Source organism: Mastacembelus armatus, chromosome 7 (assembly GCF_900324485.2).
Source record: "Mastacembelus armatus chromosome 7, fMasArm1.2, whole genome shotgun sequence".
Taxonomy (NCBI): Eukaryota; Metazoa; Chordata; class Actinopteri; order Synbranchiformes; family Mastacembelidae; genus Mastacembelus; species Mastacembelus armatus.
In genome coordinates, this window is record NC_046639.1 from 21,768,166 (window position 1) to 21,794,387 (window position 26,222).

The 26,222-nt window shown below is 39.1% G+C and overlaps 1 protein-coding gene across 3 annotated transcripts in view; it reads right to left on the bottom strand.

Annotated features, from left to right (window-relative positions):
- Positions 1-26,222, bottom strand: part of LOC113145505 (plexin-A1-like) — a 206,197-nt gene that overhangs the window by 27,029 nt on the left and 152,946 nt on the right. For all 3 annotated transcript variants that reach the window (XM_026332319.1, XM_026332321.1, XM_026332320.1), the window contains 8 exons: positions 21,810-21,961; positions 20,939-21,059; positions 20,640-20,776; positions 17,718-17,885; positions 11,374-11,467; positions 9,600-9,836; positions 6,140-6,283; positions 1,009-1,243 (listed from right to left, as the gene is read on the bottom strand). In XM_026332319.1, the coding sequence (XP_026188104.1) occupies positions 1,009-1,243; positions 6,140-6,283; positions 9,600-9,836; positions 11,374-11,467; positions 17,718-17,885; positions 20,640-20,776; positions 20,939-21,059; positions 21,810-21,961 (1,288 nt within the window). The remainder of the gene's footprint in view (positions 1-1,008; positions 1,244-6,139; positions 6,284-9,599; positions 9,837-11,373; positions 11,468-17,717; positions 17,886-20,639; positions 20,777-20,938; positions 21,060-21,809; positions 21,962-26,222) is intronic.

Below are 26,222 nucleotides of genomic sequence, written 5' to 3' on the forward strand. Positions count from 1 at the left end.
AGCTCTCTCCACCACCATCACCAAAACACAACAGGAATATTTTTAGGAAGAATAGTGTTCATCCTCCAGTTATATCACTGAGAAATCTACATAAAGAAGCACTAAAGCTGTTCTGGATCTGGATCTGGATCTAACACATGGTAGACACATTTGGTGGTAAGATTGATTGTATTGTTATGTTGATGGTAATATCACTGCAACTAAACTGACTGTGGGTTACTTCTGTTATGTATAATTGCATACCAGCTCTGCATTTTCATAAACAAAACAGTTTATTTGCTATGAATCAGTTATGACACAGTTATGCATTTGCTTCAGTAAACATACCCTGCAGACACCCTGCTGTCAGTGATGATGCCATCGTCTGACTTCAGTTGATGGCTTTGCTTATTCTAGCTCTGCAGCTTCTTTCACATACGTCTTTCACTTGAATATTACTCAATACAATAAATCTACACATACAGCCTATAAATCCACTTATTTTCTGACTAGGTTCAGGCTGAGAACTTTCTTGTAATGAGCCGACACTGCTGACCGTGCTATCATTTCATATGAACTTTCATATGAACTCAACGAACTATATAACTCAGTATAAAAAAAAAGCCTAGTTAAAGCTATAGCAAGCAGCAAGTGTGCTTAGTATATATCTGAAATGAAAACAGGTTACTGGATCGAAGACGTTCTAAAAGACCTTCGTAAAACTTTTTATGTTTGTTGTTGTTTGCTGAGGTTTCTAGGAAAAGCAAATACATTTATTTCCTAAAATGTCAAACTATTCTTTTTAAACCTCATTTAGTCTACAACTGCACATAAACTAAATCTGATTAAGATCATTTTTTTCTGCAAATTTCAGATTTGTGTAATGGTTTCTCTCTACTAGTGATTCACGTTATTTTTAAACTGAAATGTACCATGCCAGGTCTGACTATTCATTTTATAATAGCTAAATTTGGAGCAGAAAAAAAAAAAAAGTGTATTAAACAGTGTACATGTATTTATGTTACTTACCTTCTTTACATTCCAGGGCCACTCTGGACTCCAGGTTGTCCATCTGGAGCTGAAGACGTTTCAGTGTGCGGTCAGCGTCCCTAGACTTCCGTTTATAGGCAATCAGCACAGCAATGATGACCAACAGAAGCAGGCCGCCGCCCCCTCCAATCCCAATGATGGCAGGTAGTGTCAGTAGGCTGTCCGAGTAAATGTGAAGAGTCCCAGGGGAGTACTCAAACCCGCCTGCACGGATCTGAACACACAAGCACAGCAGATTTTTAATGATCAAGAGAGAAAAGACAGAAGTTTCTGTGACCACCACTTTTTTTCTCATACAGTTACACAGCTATTCACAAGAGAGCTGCAACCTCAGACTTCCACCAAGCAACTGTGTTATCAGAGCTGAAGGTTCAGTGCATTGCTCAAAGGCAGCTCCACCACAGGAGTTAAGGGGGAGGAAATTGCCACTTATTTACCTGCCCTATGAGATTCTGTTTATCTGGTCTGGGGATTTCCAGAGAGACATAAAAATCAGACAGCGGTTATTTCTCCAGCAGCAGACAGTTTGAACACAGATGAGGTGGTCTGAAGAGATTGAAAGCTGGTGGTCTGATGAAAGCGAAGTTGGTTGACCCAATTTCTACCACAAGGATCATTAAATTTTAAATCTGTTCTGTACTCACACTGAAAAGGTAGATCTCTGACAGACTTATATTGTTGAAGCTTACATCACCTTACTGAGTACTGTGAACATTAGGTCTTCGATTCTTGCCTTTACGGGAGCAGCTTCAGGGGGCTTTGATAATGAAGATTTCATAAGTTAACTAGTCTTTTAGTCTTTTTAATGATTTACTTTCTTCTGCATTGTCTGCTGATAGTTAGACTTAATATTTGGGGTTTAAAGGAGATATTTCATTCTTAATGAAATCAAACATCCTTTTTAATTAGGGTCCCAGGGATCTGCTGGAGCCTATCCCAGCTCTCTTTGGGTGAAAGGCAGGGGTACACCCTGGACAGGTCACCAGTTCAGTGTTTGAAATAAAATAAAACAAAAGTTCAAGTAGTGCAGTGGAGGCAGACAGTGTTAAAGTTATATACACACTCAAACATTAAACATACATAGAATACATATACTATACTTACACAGCATAACTAATCAAACAAACTAATCACCAGCATTTATACCTCCCCCCAAGCAACCTTGCTAATTATGGGAAGTGAAACACATGCAATGTTCCTTTTTTCTAACTACATTAACATAAGCACAGTGTGTCTCAGAAAAAAAAACACATACACAGAACTGGAATCCATCAAATCAAGCTAGCCACTGGGGGGGTTGATAACTGATTCAAATGAGGTGTGATTATGCACTTTGAAGTTCTTGTAAGTGCACTTCTATGTTAACATTATCAAAGTCTGATTAAAAAATAAAACAGAGAAGCTGTTATATCAATATAAATGTAGTCAGTGCCAACAAATTAAATTTGTCATACTAGAGACAATTATACTGGCTTGTATAAGATTAGGTAGCCAATTAGCTGTGCAGACATGAGAGAAGTTCGTTTGGAGACTGAACAAAATTAACTTAAGATTATTGATTTGCAGAAATACAATATCTCACTCAAACCAATACTTGCAAGAAATTGCAAGTCAGTCTGAAAATGTCAGTGTGGTTGGTACATGCTGATGCAGATTGGTGGGACGTTTTAGCATCTTTTAGCTTATTGTTTCGGTTTCACAGAATCATGTGATATTTATAAGTGATCATTAGATCTGTTATGGTTGATTTCCAAAATTGAGAGTTATAAGTTTGCCTTGTTAGTCGTTACATTGGCAGCACTCATGTCATCAAAGTGCCCCATCAACCCCCTCAACAACTCTGGGCCACGGACGGCAGGGGGTGGAGGTGGAAAGTAGGGAGAAGCGCGGGCGTGCCTTTCTACCCGCCAATCTCTGTCTGGGACAGGCCTCTCGGCCGGGCGCCCTCGGCCCCCCCCACACATCCTTCCCCCAAAAGCGAAAGCGCCGCGTCAGCCTGCTCCAAAAGCTGACGGACCTGACAGCAGGGCGCGTTTGTGGAGGAGCCGTTGGGGGGGGGGGGGACTGGCCCACCCCGGAACCTTAACCTAAGCGCTGGACAGCGGCGCCCTGGCTGCTCCCCCTGCACCTCCAGGTACCCCCCAACTCTCCTCTCTCCTTTGGAGGGAGGTGGGGGGGTTCAATGTCTCTGATGTCACTGGTAGATCTGGTACAATTAACCCAAGGGAAACATTCTCAGATGACTTGAATGCAACATAAGGACATGGAATATTAAGATGGTGACACATTTTCTAGACATGTGTCTATTTTTATTCTCCTGACAGACTGAAGGAGTGATGGAGAAACTTAAAAAGCTGAAGGCCAAAACAACAAAAGTTCCTTCAAAAACTCAAGGGAGACACACAGCTGCCAACACACAGCTGAGCATCTGAAGGGAAACAAACACACACTGACATACACATACAGTGCTTCTTAACTGTACGACCACACACCCACACAAGTCTGAAATGCCTGGACACCCATTGGGGTCCCCTATATGTAGGTCAGGCGCAACATTATTGTGCCACAACTGTGACCCCCACTGCAGCACACTGCACGACAGATGCAAAGTCAAAGATGTGTGCATAAACAAAAACATATGAACACTGACACACATTGACACACATTAGAAAGAGCCATAGAAATAGAGTGCATTTAGTAACACACACACACACACACACACACGCACACGCGCACGCACACGCACACGCACACACACACACACACACACACACACACACACACACACACACACACACACACACACATATAGCAGAAGAGATAGGAACAGACAGCTCTATTTTTTCTTTGGCTATTGTCAGACGAAGGACTAACTCCACCACCCCCTCCAACACATCGCATCGCTCCGATATTCAACATGACATTTCCTTCAAATAAAAAAAAAAAAAAAGAAAAAAATCAAGAGAGTTCCACCTTGGAGCTGGCTGGTTCCGTTGAGAGCTATCATATTGAATTACATGGATGCACTGTCAGTGGCTTTCTAGGTATACTGGCTGTAGCTAGCAGGGAGTAAATGTCATAAAGATCTAGTGAAATGACTGAAAGGACATCGGTGATAAGTTTAAAAGGGGCAGGAGGTGGGAGGGGGCTTGAATGGGTGTACTGCTGGAATATTCACACAAACATCCAAATAAATTCTGAGTGCTGCTTCACCTGGCTGAGGTTTGACCTTTTTTAATACAGATGCTCCAAGAGCTACGCACTGATTATGAAAATCTGATCCAGTCAGACTGAATCAGAGAGTTCAGCCTTCAGTCTGTTGACAGCTCAACACTCTTGACAAGTAAAGCTGAATGGTTGCACGAGTTGCACTTCTGGGCTTGTTTTGTGACTTTTTCCTGAACCACTTCCTGCTATAATATATTGTTGTTTCAGAATATATGAAATGAATGTGACATTGACACACTGTTTTCACACTGTGGGAGGAGGTTGCAGTTGCAGCCTGTGACACTTCACATATCTAAACAGGAAGGATAACTTTCAAAAAAATGCAACTTTAGCTTGGATTTTTGAGAGTTGGAAAAAATTTGCACATCAGAAAGGTTTATACAGGGAACAAGGTTCCTGGATTAAAGCTTAGAGACAAGCTTAGTGTCTGTGTATCAGTGGCATCCTTGAGAAACAATTCTATTCTTAATACCAGCTTTTATGTTTCTGCATAGGAAAGGACAGATATCCACTGTTGGCAGTACCTTGTCGTGGACACAAACTGCAGTAAAAGTGGATATGCTCTTACCAAAAAAATTGCATACATTATTTACCCCTTTACCTACATTCTGTTCTAGTTAATTTTCTACTTCCATGAATAAAATGTTTTGCGCTTGTAGGATTAGGTATTCTATGTATAGCCTGTTAATTTGTTATAACCCTGTGTGGATACTATATTCTGAAATATAACAATAAATTTCTAAGTGAAAACTTTAGCTTGAGATGGACTTGCCAAGGGTTTAGAAAAACCTTGCAAAAACCTTACAAGTTTCTTTATGTAGACAGTTATCAAATGTGCTTAATGTCACAATAAGTTCTTTATTTGCATCAGCCAAGTTTGAAGCTGGGCAATGTTTTGATGCAGTGTGGTGCAATATGAATGAGTGTAGCTTTGACTAGAGGTGAAAGTGGGTGAAACACTGACTTGCAAATTTATTGAGTGTTTGATAAATTGAACTCTGTGTAGTGTTAAATGTCTACACTATCAAGGTAAAGTGAAGCTAATGAAAATATATGAAAAATGGAGATGACACTGAGGAACCTGAAAACCTCTCAAATCCACAACTATGTGCAGAGAAGTGCTGACGCCTGCATAGCTGCTGGTGTGATACGCTTCAGTGGACAGAAAGAAACATGGTTTTCCATCTGCAGAGATGTCAAAACGTTCCCGGTGGTAACAGAACTGTAATGGTGCACAATGTGAAGATTTGTTTTGAATGTACAGTCATATATTTATCAGGATTGTGGTACTTGTAAATGAGCTGAACTTCTGCTGCCCTATTTTCAGCAATGGGCCTGCTAAAGGCCAATGAAGATCAACATGTTAATTAAGCGTTCCATATTTAACAGCAGCCTTGGTGCGCAAGCTCAATGAAGCATATCCTGGATCTGTCAGAGGAAATTGTTTAGAAACGACATGAGGGGTTATACACATAACTCACCAACAAGGTTAGAGTGACATTATGGGCTGTGATTGTCAGGCAAGAATGTTTTCATATTCATAAACATGAATTACTGAGGCTGTGTCGATATACCAAGTAGAACAGGTGGCATTTTCTGTCCTTTTTTAAACTGCTTCATAGCTAAATTCTGAAAACTGACCCAGTAATAAAATGCATAAGAAAAATTACAAATAAATTATATTAAGAAAGAAGTCTACCATGAAGGTCTCAGTCTATAATAAGGGACTCTATAATAAGTGCTCTCAGATAATCCATTAAATACATGCTGGGACAACATGGGGCAAAAGTGTAAACTTTAAGTAAAGGCAAAATCACAACAGGTTGGAGTGTCATTCATAGAGACAGAGTTGAAGAGGCAGAGGGTAGAGTTGTGATCTGACCGTGACTTTGTGTTGTCCGGTAAGATTTGGCCATTCGCACAGCAGCTGGCTTTCAGATAGTGTGAGGACACATGGAGTTTCTCCAATCAGCACTGTGTAGTTCAGGCGGCTATTCCCCGGAGCTGCTGGGATCAGGTTACGCCCCTAAAGACAGAAAAAGAAATACCATACTGAAGAGGCAATAACTTAATGATATAATAATTATGATTCTTTAAATTTGTGAATAAATGATGAGAAATAAGCCACTAGATAAAAATGTTGTAAAGAATATGGCTAGTGATGTTTATTCTTATTGGATTAATACACATTTGGTGCTTTCTTATTGTATGTGGGATTCAACCATGAGGAACTACAGTGCACATTTGCCATAATGAAGGAACATGTCATGATGTCTTTTTATTAGTTTTTGGTCAAACAATGGAGTTCTATGACATAGAGGAGCATCCTAAATCAGACTTTGGATACATACACAATAATCTCACTTAATTCACTTGTTCACTGTTGGTTTTGGACTTTTAATGTGATTTTTGACAATGTAAAAGAACAAGCCATTTAAACAAAAACTACTTGCATTTGCAAGACAAGTGTTTGCTTGAACCGCTGATAACACTGTTTATCAGTTTGTAGCTGGACTTTTTGAGGTTTTCCCATTTTGACATTATTCTGATAAAATAAGTGAAAAACCAAAGGAAAAATGAGAGAGGATCATAAAGAAGATGCTATAAAGGTGAACTTATGCTTACTGTACTGCATATATTGTATAGAGGCATGAGAGAAACACACAAACCCACCCACATTGACCAATTCTGTGTCTGTCTTGTGTTCAGATATTAAGTCTGGGTGTATAAATTTCAGCATTTTTCTATTTCAGCTTCAGTTTTTCATTCAATATTAAATCCACAGGTACCAAATCAAGACACACTTTGGGATGGACGGGAGCAGTTAGTGTTGTGAAAAGCAGGGACCCAAGTAACAGTAGAAAAACAAAAGACAACTGGATGAAAGATGAATTCAGACAAAACAAGACAGATAGTAAAAGTAGTAAGAAAACATTTGTAGAATGGATGTGGAGAGCAGAGAAAAGAATATGAGAAGTGGAAAAAGATGAAAGGAATATAGTGTAAAGCGAGAAAGAAAAGGGGAATAAGCAGGAAACAGAGCTAGTGAGCGAGAGAGATCGACAGAGCAAGAGGAGATAGTTGCCGTGTCTCCCGCTGGTTTAGCAGTGGGATGCAGAGAGAGACTCCGTTTTCCAATCCCACCATCTCTGCAGGCTGCCACCCAGCCCTGCTCTGCAACCCTGTAAACATGCATCCCATTCCAGCTTGCAAACAAACACTTAGACACACACAGCCTCCTAGTCACAAACACACATGCAGAGTTCAAGCCACACATGCACTTGAGTTACAGCCCCACACAGAGCTGTTGCCACACATGCACCCAACAAACAAGAAGCATCATGCCAGAACACACTCTCAAAAACACACAAGCACACACAGGAAAGCACTTGCGAAACACCAATAATTTTTTTTTCACGCTAACACACTTCACTAAAAACACACTTCAGATGAAAGATCAACACAGTGCATCTTTAGGAAACCCTATAATCACATATAACCCTACCAAATACCATCTTATCCATCTTAGTTACACCAACCAAGTAGGACATTTGACAATTACTAAGAGGCTCTTTGGTAATACATTATAATTTAAGAAATAAATTGTAACTGTTACGCTGATTTCAATCTCTTCATAGAAATAAATAGCATAACACACTCCCTGATAATGTCAGAGAAATCTTAGGCATATACTACCCAAAGATATTGAGCACTGGGCTCAATACAAATACACTGAACTGTAAAAATTCTATTATGTTGCTTTATGCTATTTACACCGTGGAGCCCATATAGTATTTTTTTGTTACCTCCTTATGTTGTTTCAAGACAAACGTGTTGGTTATATCATCAGTTAATTTTACATTTAGCACACACATATTGTCTCCCAAACAGCTACTTTAATTCCTCTCCAGTCACTCTTTGACTAAACATTTCAGGTGAGCTCTGTGAGATAACACAATAACACATACTCTTGACTCCGAATTTGCCAAATTATTTCATATACTGTACTTATGTCCGATCATTATTAATGAAAATGAAAACCAACATAATCCAAATCTCCAGGACCATAAGCCTGTGCACTTCCACCGTTGCCATTCCACAGCTAGAAATTAATTACACAAATTGAAAAGACTTTTATTTAAGGGGGCTTGAGGCTGCAGAGGACGACAGCAGTCAAAAGAAGTAGCTGTTAGTCACTGAAGGACAGAAATTGGCCTTTGATGGTTGTGGTTGTTTGCTTTCAGCTTTCAATGATGAATTTGTGAGATGTTTCTTTTCCTCTCTGAGAGACCTTGTAAACACATTTGTGAACACTTTTTTCTGTTATGAAAAAATGCTTGTGAGTGTGCTTGTGTGTTTCAAGCTTTTCCTTTATTAATACAAGATATGTTCAATATGTTTGGTACTCTTGTAGTTAACCTAAAAGTCAAAAAACCTTGGGAGATAAACATCTATCTACCACTACCTAAGTTCAAATAAATCATTGTACAATTGTGTATGGAAACACTGCATATACACACACTTTTTTTGTACAGTTGTTCAAGTCTTTTTTAAAATCAATAGCATCTCTCAAAAAACAACCATCAGTATCCGTACAGTTTTATTTCACATTTAAATAGGTAGTTAAATCTACTTTTAGTTCTGTTTGAAATAAAAGAACAGCATTTTCTTTATCTAAAGCAGCTGGTAAACATGAACAATGCTGTTTCTTTATGTACATGTCCCCTACTGACGTTTTGCAGGGACATGCAGCTTTAGCTTCATTGTTTACCATGGTACCGATCTAACAGCAGCACTTTCAACCAACTCTTTTAAAATCCATTAGTAACATTTGCAATTTCAGCCAGCCACATCAGTTGTTGTCTACCAATGTATCAATATGTGTTGAATGGAAAACTTGACAGGGTTAGCAATAGTAACTAAGGTAGGACTAACTGAGAAATCAGTGCTGAAGATTTCCCATCAAATTTGACTCTGTGATTCAATATATGGAGTAGGGATGCTCTGGCTGATACCAGCACCTGATTCTATTTTTAAAAACTAAACAAATTAAATTAGCCTTATATCTGGACCATTTTCTAACACCAATTAAATGTGTCAATTGTCAATAGTGAGCAGGTGTCGAAACCTTCATTCCCACTGCATTAGTTGTTTAAAGGCAGTGCATCTTTTCATCTTCACAGCTCCATTGTAGAACAAGTCCCTGACAAGTGTTTACAAAGTCTCCTAGATAAGTACCAGCCAATGGTGTTTGCGAGTTGGAAGCCTCAGATCACAACCCTGATAAAATAAAATGAAATGCACAGATAGATAAAAAGAAATCCCTCAAAACAACACTTCACCTTGAGAATAAGTGGTGATGTGGGTTTGAGCTCCAGTATTCCAGAGGGACTCAGTGGTTCAAACACAGGATCAGGGTAGTAGCTGAAAGTCTCGTTGACAACCACCAGAGCATTCACGTTGTCCATGTAAAACCCGATTTCATCTGGGCTGGTGCCGGTCTCTGAAAAACCCAACTCAGAATCTGCCACTGATGGAGCCAGGCACACCATGACTGAGTTGTTATACACTGTACAGTTCTGAAAATGAGGGAGATATGATACAAATTTATACAGTATATTAGACATACTAGTATAGTATATAGTACATTACTATACTATATTTAAATTTGAGATAAGTGATTTCAGATGGTAAGGAAAAAGAAAACTCCTTTAGTATTTATAGGATGAAACTGTTATTATGAAACTATTATATCTAAATAATTTGTGCAAAACTTAAATATGTCCTACAAATGACTTCTATTTACAAAAGAATATCATATATAAAAGAGGTAGTTTGGTCTCCTTTGTAAATAATGATAACTGAATAATCTCTTTTTATTAATCCACCATTGTAAGTAAATGCGCTGTAAAACTGAGATGCTGTTATACCTATTAGAAATTAAAATTAGTTGCAGATTTATAGTCTGTTAATCTGCAATGTGCTGTGTGAATTTGCCTGGACCTGTAATATTTTTCATACTTTGGAGAATGAACATGATGTTGTAGACATTTTTTGTCCTATTTAATAGGAAACTAATCCAAGCCTATGGCAAGACACACCCCGTTTTGCAGACCCATGACAACCCTGACAAAACTAATATAAATATTCAACAGAAATGATGTGGAATATGGTGATTCCACTGTGACAAACTAAAAGTAGTCACCGCAAGCTGACTATTGCACTAAGATGATCGGAATTCAACAGTTCTCAGGAAGGCGAGACAATGTATGAAAAATGTAAAATGCGGTCTGCTCTGAAAAATGACTGGCAGTTAAGTATTTGTGATTTGCAGTAAAAAACATTAGCGTGGTCCTTTAAGTGCAAATTAGCACTTTGATAAAGGGATGTGTTGGGTGCACCTTGTAGGCTGTTTGCCTCAATAAACAACGGCTTTATCTGCAGGTGCCTTAGTATTGTTTGACGTTCAATTCTTAACCCTGACAACTAAAGAGCTTGAACTCACAGTAACAATCAGCACAGTGCTCTGCAAACATTATCTACACAATTGATTCAAATCTTCCACTCCTCAACTGGGACTCCAGGTTTTGTGTGAACTGTCTTCTTCCTTCATCACCACTTTAAACATCCTCTGCCTCTGTCTCTCACACTCACACAGTCTCTCTCATGTTATCTCTTTCTTTTTGTGACACAAACACTCATGTGTCACGCTACCTCAGGCCTCATAAATCTATGTGCCTGAGCTAGATGTCTGAAGATCTAGCTGCAGAAAGAGGAGATGTGAGCAGCACACATACAATCATATAATCTTTTAGCAGTATTATAGAAGTACTGTAGTTGTCTGGTTTCTGCGGAGAGGTATAAGCAAATATATTTGTCTGTTAATGTGTATATATATGCATAAATCTGAATTATGCCCGGGTGTCTTGGTGAATTTCTTCATGTGTATTGGAGCTTATCTTTGCTGGTGTCGGTTTTCTGCACTGGCTGCTTGTCATAGTGAACTATTTGTTAACCTGCATCCTTGCACTGTGTGTGCTGTGTGTGTGTGTGTTTAGGTGTGCGTCTGTGTTTATGTGCTAGGTGTATGTGTTCATCAGTTTCATCAATACTCACATGGAATGATTCTGCCTGCCCATACTTGGCCCTGATCTTCGGTTCTCGAATGGTTGCAAAGTTGGTCCCACTAACTGTCAGCAGAGTCCCACCACTGCAGAAACACAAAAGAGGAGAATAGGTAAAGGCAAAAAGAATGGCCCAGTCTGTAGGGAAAACCTTGTCCAGGGCTAACAACCCTCTGGTTGGTAATGGACGAATTTGACTGCTACAAATTACCCCAAAATGAACATTAATGTTGTACTGTGGACATTTCCCATACTGAACCAAAATCACCATCTTTCCCTAACCTTAACTGAGTGCTGCGAGTGCCTAAACACTGCCATGAAACAGTTTAAAAATGCCGTTATCATTATGGGTAGAAATTGTATTGCAAGATTTTTTAGTGAAGAACTTATTGTATATTAACATATAAACATATTGTCTGTAAACCTTTTACTGATCAGCATCAACAATTTTGAAACTTTTATTTTATTTAATTTAAACATTTATTTGTAGTGTTGGAAGAAAGTATCCTCTGAGCTTTGTTATGTTTCGTCCAACGTATTGTTTCAGCGCAATACAAACTTCATTATGGCAACAACATGGCAGAATCTGGGTTGGTTGGCATTTGAAAATAAGCCAAACTAAACTTCATAAACTTGCATAGTTCAGCACTCCATGTCTGAAGCTATTATTAAAAATCTTAGAAAAGAACAGCTTGATCACTTCACAGGAAATAAAGTTTGGCTCCAAGTGTAGCACTGTGTGCCCTGGGCATCAGGTAGGGCTGAGGGATGGACCTTTTATAATGGAATTTACAGAGAGTTTACAGAGAGAAAAAAGGAGGACAGAGAGCACAAAGAGCATATGTTGGAGTGAAAGTGAAAACACATCCACAGAGTACATACACTACATTGTGTTTATACTGTATTGTACTGTATATGCTCTAACTCTTCCACAGTAAATGTGTGCTTGCCTCATTTTGCTAGTGAGTAGTGTGGGCAGGCACACTCACACCATCCTGTTCTAGAAACATCTATGTTCATTACTGAGACTGAGACTGTGGATTTGTTTTTGGAGTTTATGATTAAGTCTTCAATGCTATTGTTTGTTTGTCTGACCCAAAATGTTTTGTGGACTTCCTTTGATAACCCCCAGAATGCAAAATTACTAGTGCCAAGAGAGGCTCACTGAGTTCATGGCCACTTATAAAGACAAGAGAGTTATTCTGTCACTTTCACTGCTACACTTAAACTGGATTTACGAGGTTTCAGTGAGAGATGTTTTGCCTCCTCGATCCCTTTCTTGTTTTTACTATGGTGGTCCCAACTTCTGAGTACTTGACTATGTTTTCTTTGACTGCTGTGCCTCTGAGAAATATAGTGTGTGCTATGTATCTTTCTGCAAGGTCCTTACTGCCTAGAGGGGGGATATACTCTAGTCTCTCACTGCTGTCTGAAATAAAAGGCTGGGATAAAAACTTGAATCTTGAAACCCCATAAACAATGCACAGCTCCCTTACTGCACATTGGACACTGAAGTGTTTTTTAAAACATGCAGCAGACAACCAATCGCTACTTTGGGCCTTTGTGAAGTTGGTTGTTCAAATGGCCAAGACCCTTATATGTCAGTATGCCATCTCTTTGCAGGTGTCTTGCTGAATGTGGAATGTAATACATCCAATTCTTTGCTGAGAGATCCCTGATTGGCCGCTGCCTCCACATTCTATACATTAAAGACAAATGTATTTAAGATTCATTTCCTCTCTTGCTTTGGGGGTATCAGCTTTCTGCAGGGGCAGGTTGGAAATTGCTCATATTCTGTAGGCAAGTGTCTTTTCTGTGGACCGCCAAAGACTCACCTGGTGTGTTGTTTGTCTTGTGTGCTCTTAAATATTGTGGAGTCTAATGCCAAAGTAAAATTTTAGACTTTTGAAAGCAGACATCTAGGTATATTTGGGCCAATCATCTACAGACTGCAGACTGGATTCCTTGAAATCCTTTCTGGAGCTCGCCCTATTGTGGTGTGCTGCCTGTTCTTTATTTCTTTATCTGCCATTCTTGATAACTGATGATGATGATAACTTTGGGAAGCTTTCAGCAATCCTGCACATATTGTCTCCATGTGAAAATAGATGGTCGTGCCACAGTATTGTTTGGACTTTGCGCCTCTTGACTCAGAAAGCAGAAGTATTTTCACCACCTTGTGCAGCTGCAAATTGATCAGTGGCGACATGCTGCTCATTGAAGCATTGGGCAAGTCTCTGTCTCTGGCTCATTGTCCATGTAAGAATATCCTCTCCAACCCTCCATCACAGATGAATAACAAGGCACATTCCCTCTAGTGGGCCACCATGTATTACCACTGACTTCTGCAACATGTACAGTATGTGTCTTTTTATCTCACACATTAATCCAGCTATCAAGAAGAACGTAGTGTACACTGACCAGCAACAACGTAAGTGATATTATTCTATGAAGCAGAGAAAGAGCCTTCTAATGTTATTGATGCAGAGTCCTGCTGGCTATTATCAGACGTTCACAGAGACCTACAAATATAGCAAATGGTAATGACAGGGAGTAAATGACAAAGCTGGACAACATTTCAAAAGGATTCAAGTCTGTTTTCTTAGTTCTATTCTTCTCAATTTGCCTATTACAGACTAGGAAGAGTGACTCTCATTCATACTGAGTATCTTAGAATATCTTAGAATATGATTGTAGATACTCGGAGTGGCATCAACTTCAGGACTGGTATTTTGACAGCCACAGCTACTGTAAGGCACCATGAACTGAAACAAATTGCTCCTGCTGTACAATAACTGTACATTATATTCTGTTTGCTCATATACTAGGCAAGATGCTAATAAAAGAAAAAAGTGACCTCATATAATATTACTGTGCTCTTTATATAAGTGATGAAGGCAGCTGACTAATAAGGGAGCATGGCATCTGAGTCCACATTCAAATGAACTGAGTTTTAATTAGATGTTTATGTCACTGCCACAACAGCATCATGGGACTAGGCAGACTGCACTTATAATACTGCCCATCCTCTGCCTTGTTCTCCTTCGCCCCCATGCCCTCCTCCTCAGCTTGATGTATATTTGTGCTGAGTCCCTCTGTCCCTGTTGCTCCTCTCTTTGTCTAAGTGAGTCTCTTTAGCTCAGGTACATGCTTGAGGGAACAGACAAGAAGACAATCAGGATAAACTCTCAGGGATAGCAGGGGAAATCTAACCAGTGTTGTTAGTGTTGCTATATGCTCTTGCTCTCTTGCCATTCCTGTCCTCTCATTTTGTTTTACTACTCTGTTTTCCTGTTTCTCGTAATCTTAGTTTAACCCTCCTCACTGACTGCCATAAATAGTACTTTTTTTCTACAGAAGGGAATTTTGAAAAGATTCCTTGTAATTTCACTGTGAAATGTGCCATAAATATTGGGTAACATAAATAAAATACACACTTCGGATGCCGTCTCATTGGCATTTCAATCACTGAAACCATGAAGGCAATGAATTAATGTTATCAGAATTGTGGCAATCAGTGGATTAATTAGTTCAACTTTTAACCAATGAATTAGCATTAGATTTGTCTTGCAAACAGCTATGAGAGAGGAATCAATAGCACAATTACATTTTGAATAAACACTGTAAACTCAGTGTGGTAGAGGAGTTAAGGAGCTTGCTAACAGACATTGCCTAATTGAGACTTGGCAAGATAGCTAGCTTGGAGAGCTTCCTTTTCCCTCTTCAATAACTTTTTCATTGAATAAAATGATGTACAATTATAGGAACAGAATGCCAAGGGGAGAGAATGGCACAGTACAGAAAATGGACTGATGTTTGAACAGCTATTAAGATTAGTGTTTGCATGTTCTTAGCTTGTTAGCATGTCCGTTATTTCCAACTACACTATATTAATTCACATACTGCAGTCAGTTGGAACTATGACACCAGACCTCTGCCCATTCAGTGATGACTTCTGAATGCACTTGGTATACAACTTTATGTGTGATTTATATGCTCATGTGTAATTAAATAAACACCTTTATGAAATAAATCTACACATTTAGGATATATGGGGTAATCATTACACTACTGAATAGAAGGGAGATTTATTGCTTTGCTTAAAGGTACCTTGTCAAGCCTCATACCCAGCTACAGCCAGTCTTTGGTCCAAAATGGCTTCTGTAACCTCTACTGCTGACCAAAAATCTTTCTTCAGTATTCTAGATGAGCACTCTTCATTGATTTATTTTGAAGTGTTCTGTCTTCTTTCTAAATAGGAAGTCATCAGCCCAGCACCATAACAATGCAGTCTCTCTCTCATCTCCCGCTCTTTTTATCTTTCATCCACTCCTGCTATCATCACCCAAGCACAATAATGATGTATAAAGCAAAATGATATCATATCTCACTGGTTCGTTACACCTTGTACCTGAGCCAACATGTGACACAGTGGTACTGGCTGAAACAAGTCAGCTAAATTAAAGCTCTCTCTAGCTGGACGCAACTTGCACACATTGTGTATTACAGTTTTGTTAAAGTTTGGAAGGTGGGGGTGTTGTTTTGCGGTTTTCTCAGGCAGATGGAGGAGTGATCTGGGGCCAAACATGAGGGACTCTGAGAATCAGTGGGGTGTGCGTGTGCATGTGTGTGTGTGTTTGTGCATGTATATGTCTTATTTATGTGGGATCATCACCCCTGAGTGAGCTTCCTGAAGTAGAACCCTAGTTTTGAGCTCCACACACACAAACACCCTCACAGTGGGTGTGCAGGGCAGTGATTGGGCCTCAGCTGCTTTGCGGCCAGTCCTACTGGGCAAAGGGAACAGGGCAGGATTCATCAACACTTTTCTCTAACAAGCTCTGCATCTATCTGCTACCATCTACTGATGAGTCACCACAGGAAAGGAAGCAACACAAAGAAAAGAAAAGAGCAGGAAGGAAGGAGGTAGACCAAGGATAACCGGGCAATATAGTTGCCTTTTTCAAAACCTTGAAATAAATAAAGAGTATAGAGGAAAAAAAGTCAGAATCACACACAGTACAAAGAAAGGTACAGCTGGTGTTCTGCTACAATTTGTTAGATTCTTATAATATGTTAGAGTGCCTATTCAGACAGCTAGGTAACAATATATTGTTAACTTATTAATCTCGACAGAATTTGAGCATCTTCCAACTCACATGGGGTGGTGTGTAATAAACAACTATGTTCTGTAGGGAAATTGTGACTTTCCTTGCCAGCCAGCCTCCATCTCTTACACATTAAGACCTAGGATCCAGCCTGACGGTATATGGACAATTAGGGGCCAAAAATCAGTTGGTATTATATATGAGATTGTAATTAATAGTGTGGTAGTGACATACAAATCAAACAGTTATGCACCCTAGACAGAATTAAAACCACTGATTATTCCAAGGTATGTTAAAGTCTCAAAGAGAAATAATACCCAGCCCAAAAAGGTAAGGGATAGGTTTTGCAGAATCAATTCAAGTATCCATCATAAAAACCAATGTGCTTGTGCATCTTCCCTCTCTGCCATTAAATCTGATTCAATTTAATTTAATGCTTGTGTGTCTCTTCCCCAGTGATTCTGCTGGCATGTTTAGTGCTAAGTAGTAGTGAGTTATTTATTTAGCTGGGGAAAGCTGAGTATCAAACTGAGAGTTGCATTAGTTCAGGCAGAGAACTTTAGCCTCAGACACCATCAGCTGATCGGTATAAGCTGCCTCTTCAATCACCAATTACATTCAAACAATTAATGGGCTGTATAATCTGACAAGCTCACACTCCTCATTTTCAGATCAGCCAAGCTGCTGTTGCTTATTTTCTCTACTAAAAATGTCTTGCTGGAGCCAGATGAAAAATCTCTGGCGGCACCATCAATTTACCTCTACCCAAATCTGCTGTCAGAGCTCTCATCTAGCATTTAAGTCTGCTTTTTAACCAGTGCTTCTTGAACGTTTCCTCAAATTTGTCCTGGTAATGATGCTGCATCACAAGCATGAATATAAATGGAAAAGGTCCAAACTGTTATTTCCTTAAGCCACTAGCCTCTGAGAATATTCACCCTGCACTCAAACATGTTTCCTACTGGACATAATTCAAGTAGCAAGAAGTATTTTTTGATTTGTTGCATTTACTGAGTTACACCTTATTTGTTAAATATACATTAGCAATTTATTGCTATAACTAATTGACTCTTCTCTCTAAAACAAAATTCACCAAAAAAAATGGTGAAATGCCAAATACAGTTCGTTTAGAAAGGTACACTGGTCTACAAATTGGCACAGTCCATATAAATAGATTAAAATTAAACTGTAATCCAGCTAAGACAATTATTACACAAGAGTTATTTACCTGGCAATGCTCCAGTCAGGTTCAATCCTCAGGACAGTGGGATCATCAGTGTAGTTAAACTTGACCTCAGGGTTTCTCAGTTCAGCATCATCAATATCCACAAAGACTGATGAAGTACCTGGTGCCAGTCCAGCCGGTGTAACACACACAATCTCACGGGCATTCCTCCTGGATGAACAAAAGACAAAAGAATAGATGCAGGAAGAATCGACAAGCATTTGACAAATGATAGATGATGGGTGGAGGTGCTTGAAATAAATATAGAATGGTTAGACGTAAACATGTACATGATTATAGAGGGCAAAAATTGATTATTTTGGAGCAAGCAAGATTTACACATAAAGAGAGAACCGAAAACAACAGAGAGAGGCCCCCAGTAGCACCTCAGCAAGATGCTGTGTAATTGAGTTTAATCACTCTAAATACTGACTTCCAAGCTGAACTGTTGACCTATTGGGTGACATTGATTTCTATCTAAGGATGCATTGAATTGGTTTTAGAAAAAAAAAAAAATCACATTTTAAAAGCATTAAAATTAAAAAACTTAACTGAAGTCAAATTGTAAAGGATAAATATTTCACTTGCAGTAACACAATAACTTTGCAAAGAATGAGAAATAATAACAGGTCTCTATTTTGAGTAGTGTGTAATTCCACCTCCAAAGTTTCTATTTTTTATAGAAAAAGAAATGAGAATAGTTGAGTGTAAGGAGGAAGAGAATAATGTAGAAAGGGAGCTGAAGTCATGTTTACTGAAGTTTGAACCTGCTATGATTGTTGCACTGACAAGGATCAATGCCACCAGTCACAAAAGTGTGTGTGTGTGTGCGCATGTGTACCCTTCATATGTGTGTCCATGCATGCATGTTCCATAGGCAAAATAACATGTTCAATTGCATTCCTGAGTGCAGTCCCCAGTAGCTATCTAATATGTATTTAGCACAGTTGATTGGTGGCTGCTTTTCTGGGCCATGACACATAGCTGTGCAGATATGTAGTTTGTGTGTGTGCATGTGTACATGCTTTAATGTAGTTTTTCACAACCTATTGTGCCTCTTACACCATGGCAGTTAAAAAAAAGAAGAGAGTGTGTTGGAGAGAAAAAGAAAAGAGAGAATCCATAATATTCACCCTGTCAAGTCCTTTGGCCTGTAAGCAGCTGTTAAACACAATTGTGAGGAAGGGACCCTTTGTCTAATGAGGTTGAGGAGGGGCTTGTCACAGGGGTTATTTGATAGGGACTATATCTTTAGTAGAATGTAGATGATGAGGTTCATCACTGAACACCAAACAGAACCCCAATCACCTGTAATACATTGGTGAAGTTCCATATATCTCACACTGAACCTCTCTAAATGGTCAGATACAAGTAGGGAGAACCATGAACTTTAATTTACTTTTAATCTTTTGTTTCTTTGTAATGTGACTGAGGTGACCTTAATATTATAGACAGAAAAAACAAACAAAAAAATCACTTCCTTGAAGCACTGTGAAGTCCAGTAGCAAAAACACCTCCAGTACCAGGCAATTTTTTGCATGCACTGAATTTATGACTCGTGAAACACTGAACTTTCTGTTTATTCATAAAAACAGATGCATCTTAGCATTGAGGCAAATGTACCATCTACAACATCGCATGTATGCAGCAAAGCTGAAGACCCCCTGCAGCAAATCAGTCAATGGCCAAGAAAAACTCTAGTGAGGACACAATATTTGGACTGAAAAAACAGCTTGATGGTGCTAGATTCTGCACACTGCTGCTTTGTTTCAATGTAGAAAGAGTATGCCTGTGTTGCGGCAGCTGACCTGTTTTCTGTGCAAGCATTTAGGTCAATAAGACTAGAGTAAGATCACAATATCACATTAGAAGACCTAAAAAAATGAATGGAGGTATTGCTGTTGTGCCACGTACTTACATTTCACACAGCTCCAGTCTCAGTGTAAATACACTCATATCAATCCTGTATCTGTCTGCACTATAATGATTTAGTAAAGGCGAATGAAAGGATTGACATTTTACATTTGTTTGGTCAGTGTGAGACACAGTCTGAAAGTGGTTGTTACAAGCCAGAAGTATGAGAATTGCCAATGCTCTGATGCTGAAGGAGATGGAGCAGAGCTCCGGCAGGGTGCCATTTGGATGTCAGGAGGTGGAGCTCAGCTCTGGTGGGCTCTGTCCCAATTTAATCCCTGCCTGTAACTATAGCAACCCCATTCATAAAGAACACATGCCCAGAAACCTTCACAAGATGCCACAAACACAGTCACACAGTTAGGGTGTGGCAGATAAAGACAGGGGTGAGGTGAGTGAACAGTTGTGGCAAAGTGGAATTTGTTGGATTACTGTGAGGAAGCTATGATGCAGAAACGACAGCTGTGACATCAAAGCTAGCATCCCGTTGCTTCAATAGAGATTAGCTATGAGTAGGTAATCCATGCATTTGACATGCAAGTACTGTGGTGATAGTTCATATTCGTTCATGCACTAGATTAGGAAAAGCTGGTGTGAATGCAGACAAAGAAATAATGTGTTTGCAAACAACAAGGATGCATAGGCACAAACATTCCTGATCCCACTCATATGAATAAACGTCCTAACCTGACACACTGATTACATGCTTAAATGTGCATGTAATATCTTTATGATAATGACACTGTTTTATTATACAAATAAACAACTCTTTATACAGAGCTTATTTGTTTATGTAGATAATTTCTTTATCTTTATTTATTTTGTGGATTATCTACAGCACCATCAGTCATAATTAAGAACTTGTTTTGCTATCTTAAGTACTGGTTATGTAAGTCCACATTTGTTTTATTTTTATCTAACTTCTATTTTCTTCTGTTATGGTGTTACATTTTCCCCATAGGGTTGATTAAAATTTTTTATTCAGATACTGTATAAAAAAATGCTCCTCACTTTTTGAAATAGCAGGGCTGTGGTCCTATGCTGACAGACACGTAGCTGCCTGCATTGAGGTAGCTTCCCTCGATGGTGACCCGAGTACCACCAGAAATTGGCCCCTGAGATGGTTGGATACGTGTGAAGTACGGCGTCTAGAGTACAAAGGAAATAAAGACAAGTTCATCTTTATTACTAAAAAAAGTATTTCAAAATACTGTGACTTTATTTTCTCTGCATACTTAAGTATAACACATGCATCTTTGAGTCAACAGATTCAATAAAGTGACTCCTTGAAGAACTTGATTTGTTCTTACCACAAAGGTGAATGGCCTTGGCGACAACGCTCTGTAGTCATTGACACAGTCTCTCACACACACCTCCACCTGAGCCTCTTGGACCCTGTAGCCTGTAGCATCGTTCAGCAGACAAACTATTCTGTAGGGATTGAGGGATTGGAAAAAAAAAAGAGTACAGAGTCAGGCTAAAGATATTCTTGTTGATGTGGTGATTTTTTTTTTTTTTTAATTCACTGACCAGTTTGGAAAATGACAGAACTGTTGAACATTAGCCACTATCAAAGGATTACCACATATCCATTTGTGGTAATCTCAAAAATGTAGGTAAAAGAGAAAAAAAAGAAATCTGACTACAAAAGAAAGGAAAAAAATATATTATACATGATTCCCTGCACCACTTATTCAAAATAAGGCACAGTATAATGTGCTGAATGACTGGTGTGTGTGTAATATCTGAGTAGAGATACCCTCTATCTCAACATGCATCATTTCCCAACTAACTGCACTAGAGAGCGATTGTTTGATCTGTGTGAACTCAATTCCTCAGCCGTGTAGGACTCTGCAGAGGAGTAAATGTCAGGATGGAGGAAGAAGAAAAATAAAGGAAAGAGCACATGTAGTAATGGAGGGGAACGGCAGATGGAATTTACAAATACACAAAAACCCGGGTGCCATCATCTTTTATTGAATGCAGGTGTGCCTACACAGACACATGATGTAAGTGTGGGTTTCTATTGGATAGACAACCGCTGTCTGTGTGCACTTGAAAATGCATTCATCAGTAATTCTATACTTTGTAGGTATACACACAGTTTCACCGTTTGAACGTGTCTTTTTGTGTAAGATCCCTGTATGTGTGCACTTGAGTTTCCTCTGTTTCTTAACTTGCCTCTCCGCACTCACATACTCCTCCTCAATAGGCACACAGGGCACCCTGCCCAGTCTGACACCCATCTGGATGTCTCTGAACTGCAGGCCCAGGTTCTCCCCGAGAATGGTCACTCTGGTTCCTCCTTGGCGGGGCCCCGTCTCAGGGAACAACTGGACCAACAAGAGAATGGAGGATGGAGGTCAGGATAGGTAGACAGGAAGACATAGAGATAGAAGACGAGCATGAAAAGAGTATACAGAAAAGACAAATACATATAAGTTTAGTTTCATATGGTTCCCCCATTTAACCAAATCAAAAAATGGTTCTAAAACATGACATTGCACAAAATACTGTCAAACAAATACACACATAGCCTCTGGTCCACAAAAATATTAGGTACGTACACATACACACACATAATGCAGAACTGCCCATATCAGGTGATTTAAGTTTTAATGAAGAAAAATCACCCGCTTAAAGTTATGCCGGTACACACAACCAAAGCAGCATTATCTCCGAGGTTTAATTGAAACTTATTACGCTGGCTTGGCTTGGTTGCTGGGGCTGTGATGGTGTAATGCTCAGTCATCCCGCTGAACCTTAATGTGATTTATCTAGCCAGATTACGGTACGCAACGAGGACAGGTGTGGTGTGGCAAAACAAATATGGTGACTGATGAACAGTGGTTGTCACAAATGTGCACACACACTACAGCAGACATACACATGCAAAACTAATCCCTAACAAGCATCACAAGGTAATTATGTGTAATCTGTCCACTGCCCTGTTCTTCTGCAGTGCTTGGCTGAGTAGAGAGTGCAGTTATGGGAATGCAAACTGAGGAGACCAAAGTATAGAGGCATACTGCTATTATTATACTACAGACTTTTCAAAACAACACGTCAAATGGTGATTTCAATAGTGTGGATACTATTTTGCTATTATTATTTTAGATACACATTATTGTGTATGTCTTGCCAGACACATGAGACTTAATGCTAAACTTTTATATGGAGACGCTCAGCTGACATCCAAACACTTCTACAGCTCTGTTAAGTTTGTGTTTATTACAAAGACTTTGAATTCTAATCTCCTAATCATACTGAATGTATGTTGAGGTGATTGTGCTGGGTTTTGAAAACTGGCACCTTACTGTATAGTCCACTATAAAAATCTATACAGCAGTGTAAACCTGGATGTAAGTCAATGGAGAGACCAAGGGCAGACAAAGCCAGAGCAGTCAGGCCTGCTGATTGGAAGCTGACTCATGCTGGAACCTCAGGCGCGAGTAGAGCCTCGGCAGTTCGGTTCCACAAACACAATTACTGGTAAACACTGACCAAAGTGAGTAGCCATCAAGCCCTAGGGTATGTTATGGACAACAGATGTCAGGGTGTGGAAACGGTGCTTCAGATGATTTTGGAAGAATGAAGCTATGATACCACAAAATACAATATCAGTTAGCTACCAAGCCCTGGGATAGCAAATACTGGCAGTGCCACAGACAGCCAGGCAACAGAGAAGGAGAAAGAACAGTGCTGTTAAAAGGGATTTTCACTGTAATCTGAGACTTTATAGTGTCCGTATACTGCCACACAATAAACACAAATGCAAATGGAAAAATGCTTTAGAGTACGTTATGTGAATCTATATGAGTCTAATATTAGAACACGTGTTTTCTGGCTAAATTACTTTACTGATGATGTGTGTATGTAATTGTTACCTACAGTATCAAAAAGACCAAAATACACTCCTGCAGTATAATGGACAGTCTCCCACACACTTTGAAAAGGCTACAAACCACAGCTTTTACAAGTGTCCAGTGAAGGCGGACCAGCATTTATCACCACTGGATTACTGACTTGATTAAAGATGCCTGCTGGGGTTACAAATCAATCACAGCAGTGTCCCATCTAGTTTGTGCAGCAAATCTAAATATTTTGCACCAAAAACAATACTTGCCCCTAGTTATTCACAGACCTTATGTCTGTAATTAAGTGTACAGAGGTGTATTAATTTATATATTATAATATTGATATTCTCTAAGTTCTGTATCGTCACATGTAATAGCTTTATTTGTGAAAAGGTAGGTGAGGTTGTGATAGTTGGGGCATATTATGTTCACACTGAAACTTTATGCACTCAACACAATGGGCCCCACAGGTAGAACTCAAAATCTCAACATTCCCCAAAATGTTAAAGGGGGGAGTACTGAGAAAAAAATTAGAGATTACTTGGCTAGCCACCACCAAGTAGGGCTGCAGACCAAATGCAGAATCCCTTCATACTTCATAACACAAGGAAAATGAAAGAAAACAACATTTCCTCTAATTAACCACATTATGATCTCTAGCTATGTATCTGAAACATGATCGCTATGGTACAGAGCATGGAGCCAGACCACTTCACCGACTAGCTAATATGACTAAAAGAATGCAATGATTGTTTACAATTATAATATTTCTCTGACATCTGAGAGTGGATTCCCATTGGAACACCCCAAACTCACCACATAAGTTAACTGGTGCTTACTGTGCCTGTGGGCATGCAGGCAGATGTCACAGTGTGGGAATAGGACCTCAAGCAGCTTTGGACTCATGTTGCAGCGATTTGACACAACACTACCAATGTTCATCCAGGGACATAACCACAAATCTCCAGGGATTGTAAAGCACAGATGCCCTGAAACTGAGATTAAGCATCAGGCAGTTTGGCAGATAGTAACCGGAGTCAACAGAACCACCTTTAAAAACAAAATAATAACAGATATAATTGTTCCACATGAGCAGCCTAACTGATCTGGACTCAACCGATAGGATCATAAATGATTGTGGATGCATTAGTAAAATGCAGTCCATGCCAGCTACTAACCACTAATTACTGAATTGCCAGATATTCATACTGAACCACAGTTTTGTTACTACTGCATTATTCAAACAGAAACTGCATTCCTCCTTAGATATTTTGTTAGTTTGTTGTTTCTATGCAAAGATGAATGATGAAAAAAGGAGGTCCCTCCACCATATCTACTATTCCAATTTTAAGCTACTGCAGAGCTGATGAAGTATAGCTTTCTGTGGATGTACTCTAAGGGGTACAGCAGCTTTGGAAGTACTTGTGAATTCAGTTAATCTTTATATGTTTGACATTACATTTCTTCCCATGTTTGGTCATTTCATCATACCTCTAACCAGGAATCCACTAGAAGTAAGATACTGTGGCGTCTCTGTGGTGGTGTTGCCTTTATATTTGCAGTCCTGACCACATTGTAGCCACATCAAATCCTCAGTATTATAGCAGTGGTTTCCCAGCCTGTCAGTCATTCAGTATGTATGTGTATATGTTCTGTAACATGGTAATCCTGCTGTGGTCTCAATGGTAACCAATAGCCCAGGAACCACAGAGGACGAAGAGCTGTTAAAAAACTGGGAACATTGTTTATGTGGTCAGAAAATAGTAGAATTCTAAAAGACATTCCAAGCAAACATGGAGTATGGGAAATTTATTTTGCAATAGGTCTTCCTTGGGAATACTGACTCACACAAATAATCTATAAGTGTTATTATCTTCAAATACTTAAAAACCTTGGGGATACTGAATTGGGTATATTATTTTCTCAAAAGTGGATTTTAGGTGTCTGGAGACTGTAATGTTTTTAAAGTATTGTTTTTGATACAATCGACTCAAGCACTTTTAATGTGTTGAGAGACTTGGTTGATGGTCTGCTTTTTCTTTTGATTTGGGGTTACTGCCAGCAATTCCTATGTGATTAATCAGAAACTCTACAGGTAGTATGTATCACAACATGGAGCAGTATATTGTCTTTCTTAATGCAGAAACTAATTAACCTGGTTTATCTTAATTACTATGACCAAATCTTGACCCTAGCCCATCACTTATTCAAGTAGCTTAACTGTCGAAGGTCTAAGATGCAGTCACTGTTACTAAATCTGAGTGAGTGTCAAAGTGATGGTATGTTCACATAATGATTCCACAGAGAAATGTAATTATCACATAATTAAATGCTCAACATTGAGCCATTTACCTACTACAAACATAAGCACTTGTAAATTAGCCTATTTGTGGCTAAATGGCTGGTAATTGGATAGTATATTATATATATATAGATACTTATGATAGCTGATCTACATGAAAAATAAAATTCTTAAAACTTACTGTGCTTACCCCTCCTGATAGGGGATATAAAGTAAACTAACAATTAACAAACAAAGTAAACAAGACAAAATGAATCTCTGAATCAAGTGAATAGAGACATCAGCTATTTTTCCTATATCAAGGTGTCTTTTACCTTTTGCTTTGATAACCCTTTAGACATTTATTACTCCCAGTCTCCAGGTGTACTATTATAAGATAAAAACACATCACTCTTACTGTCCTTTCTCCACAAAGGTATTAACACTTTTGTTTAT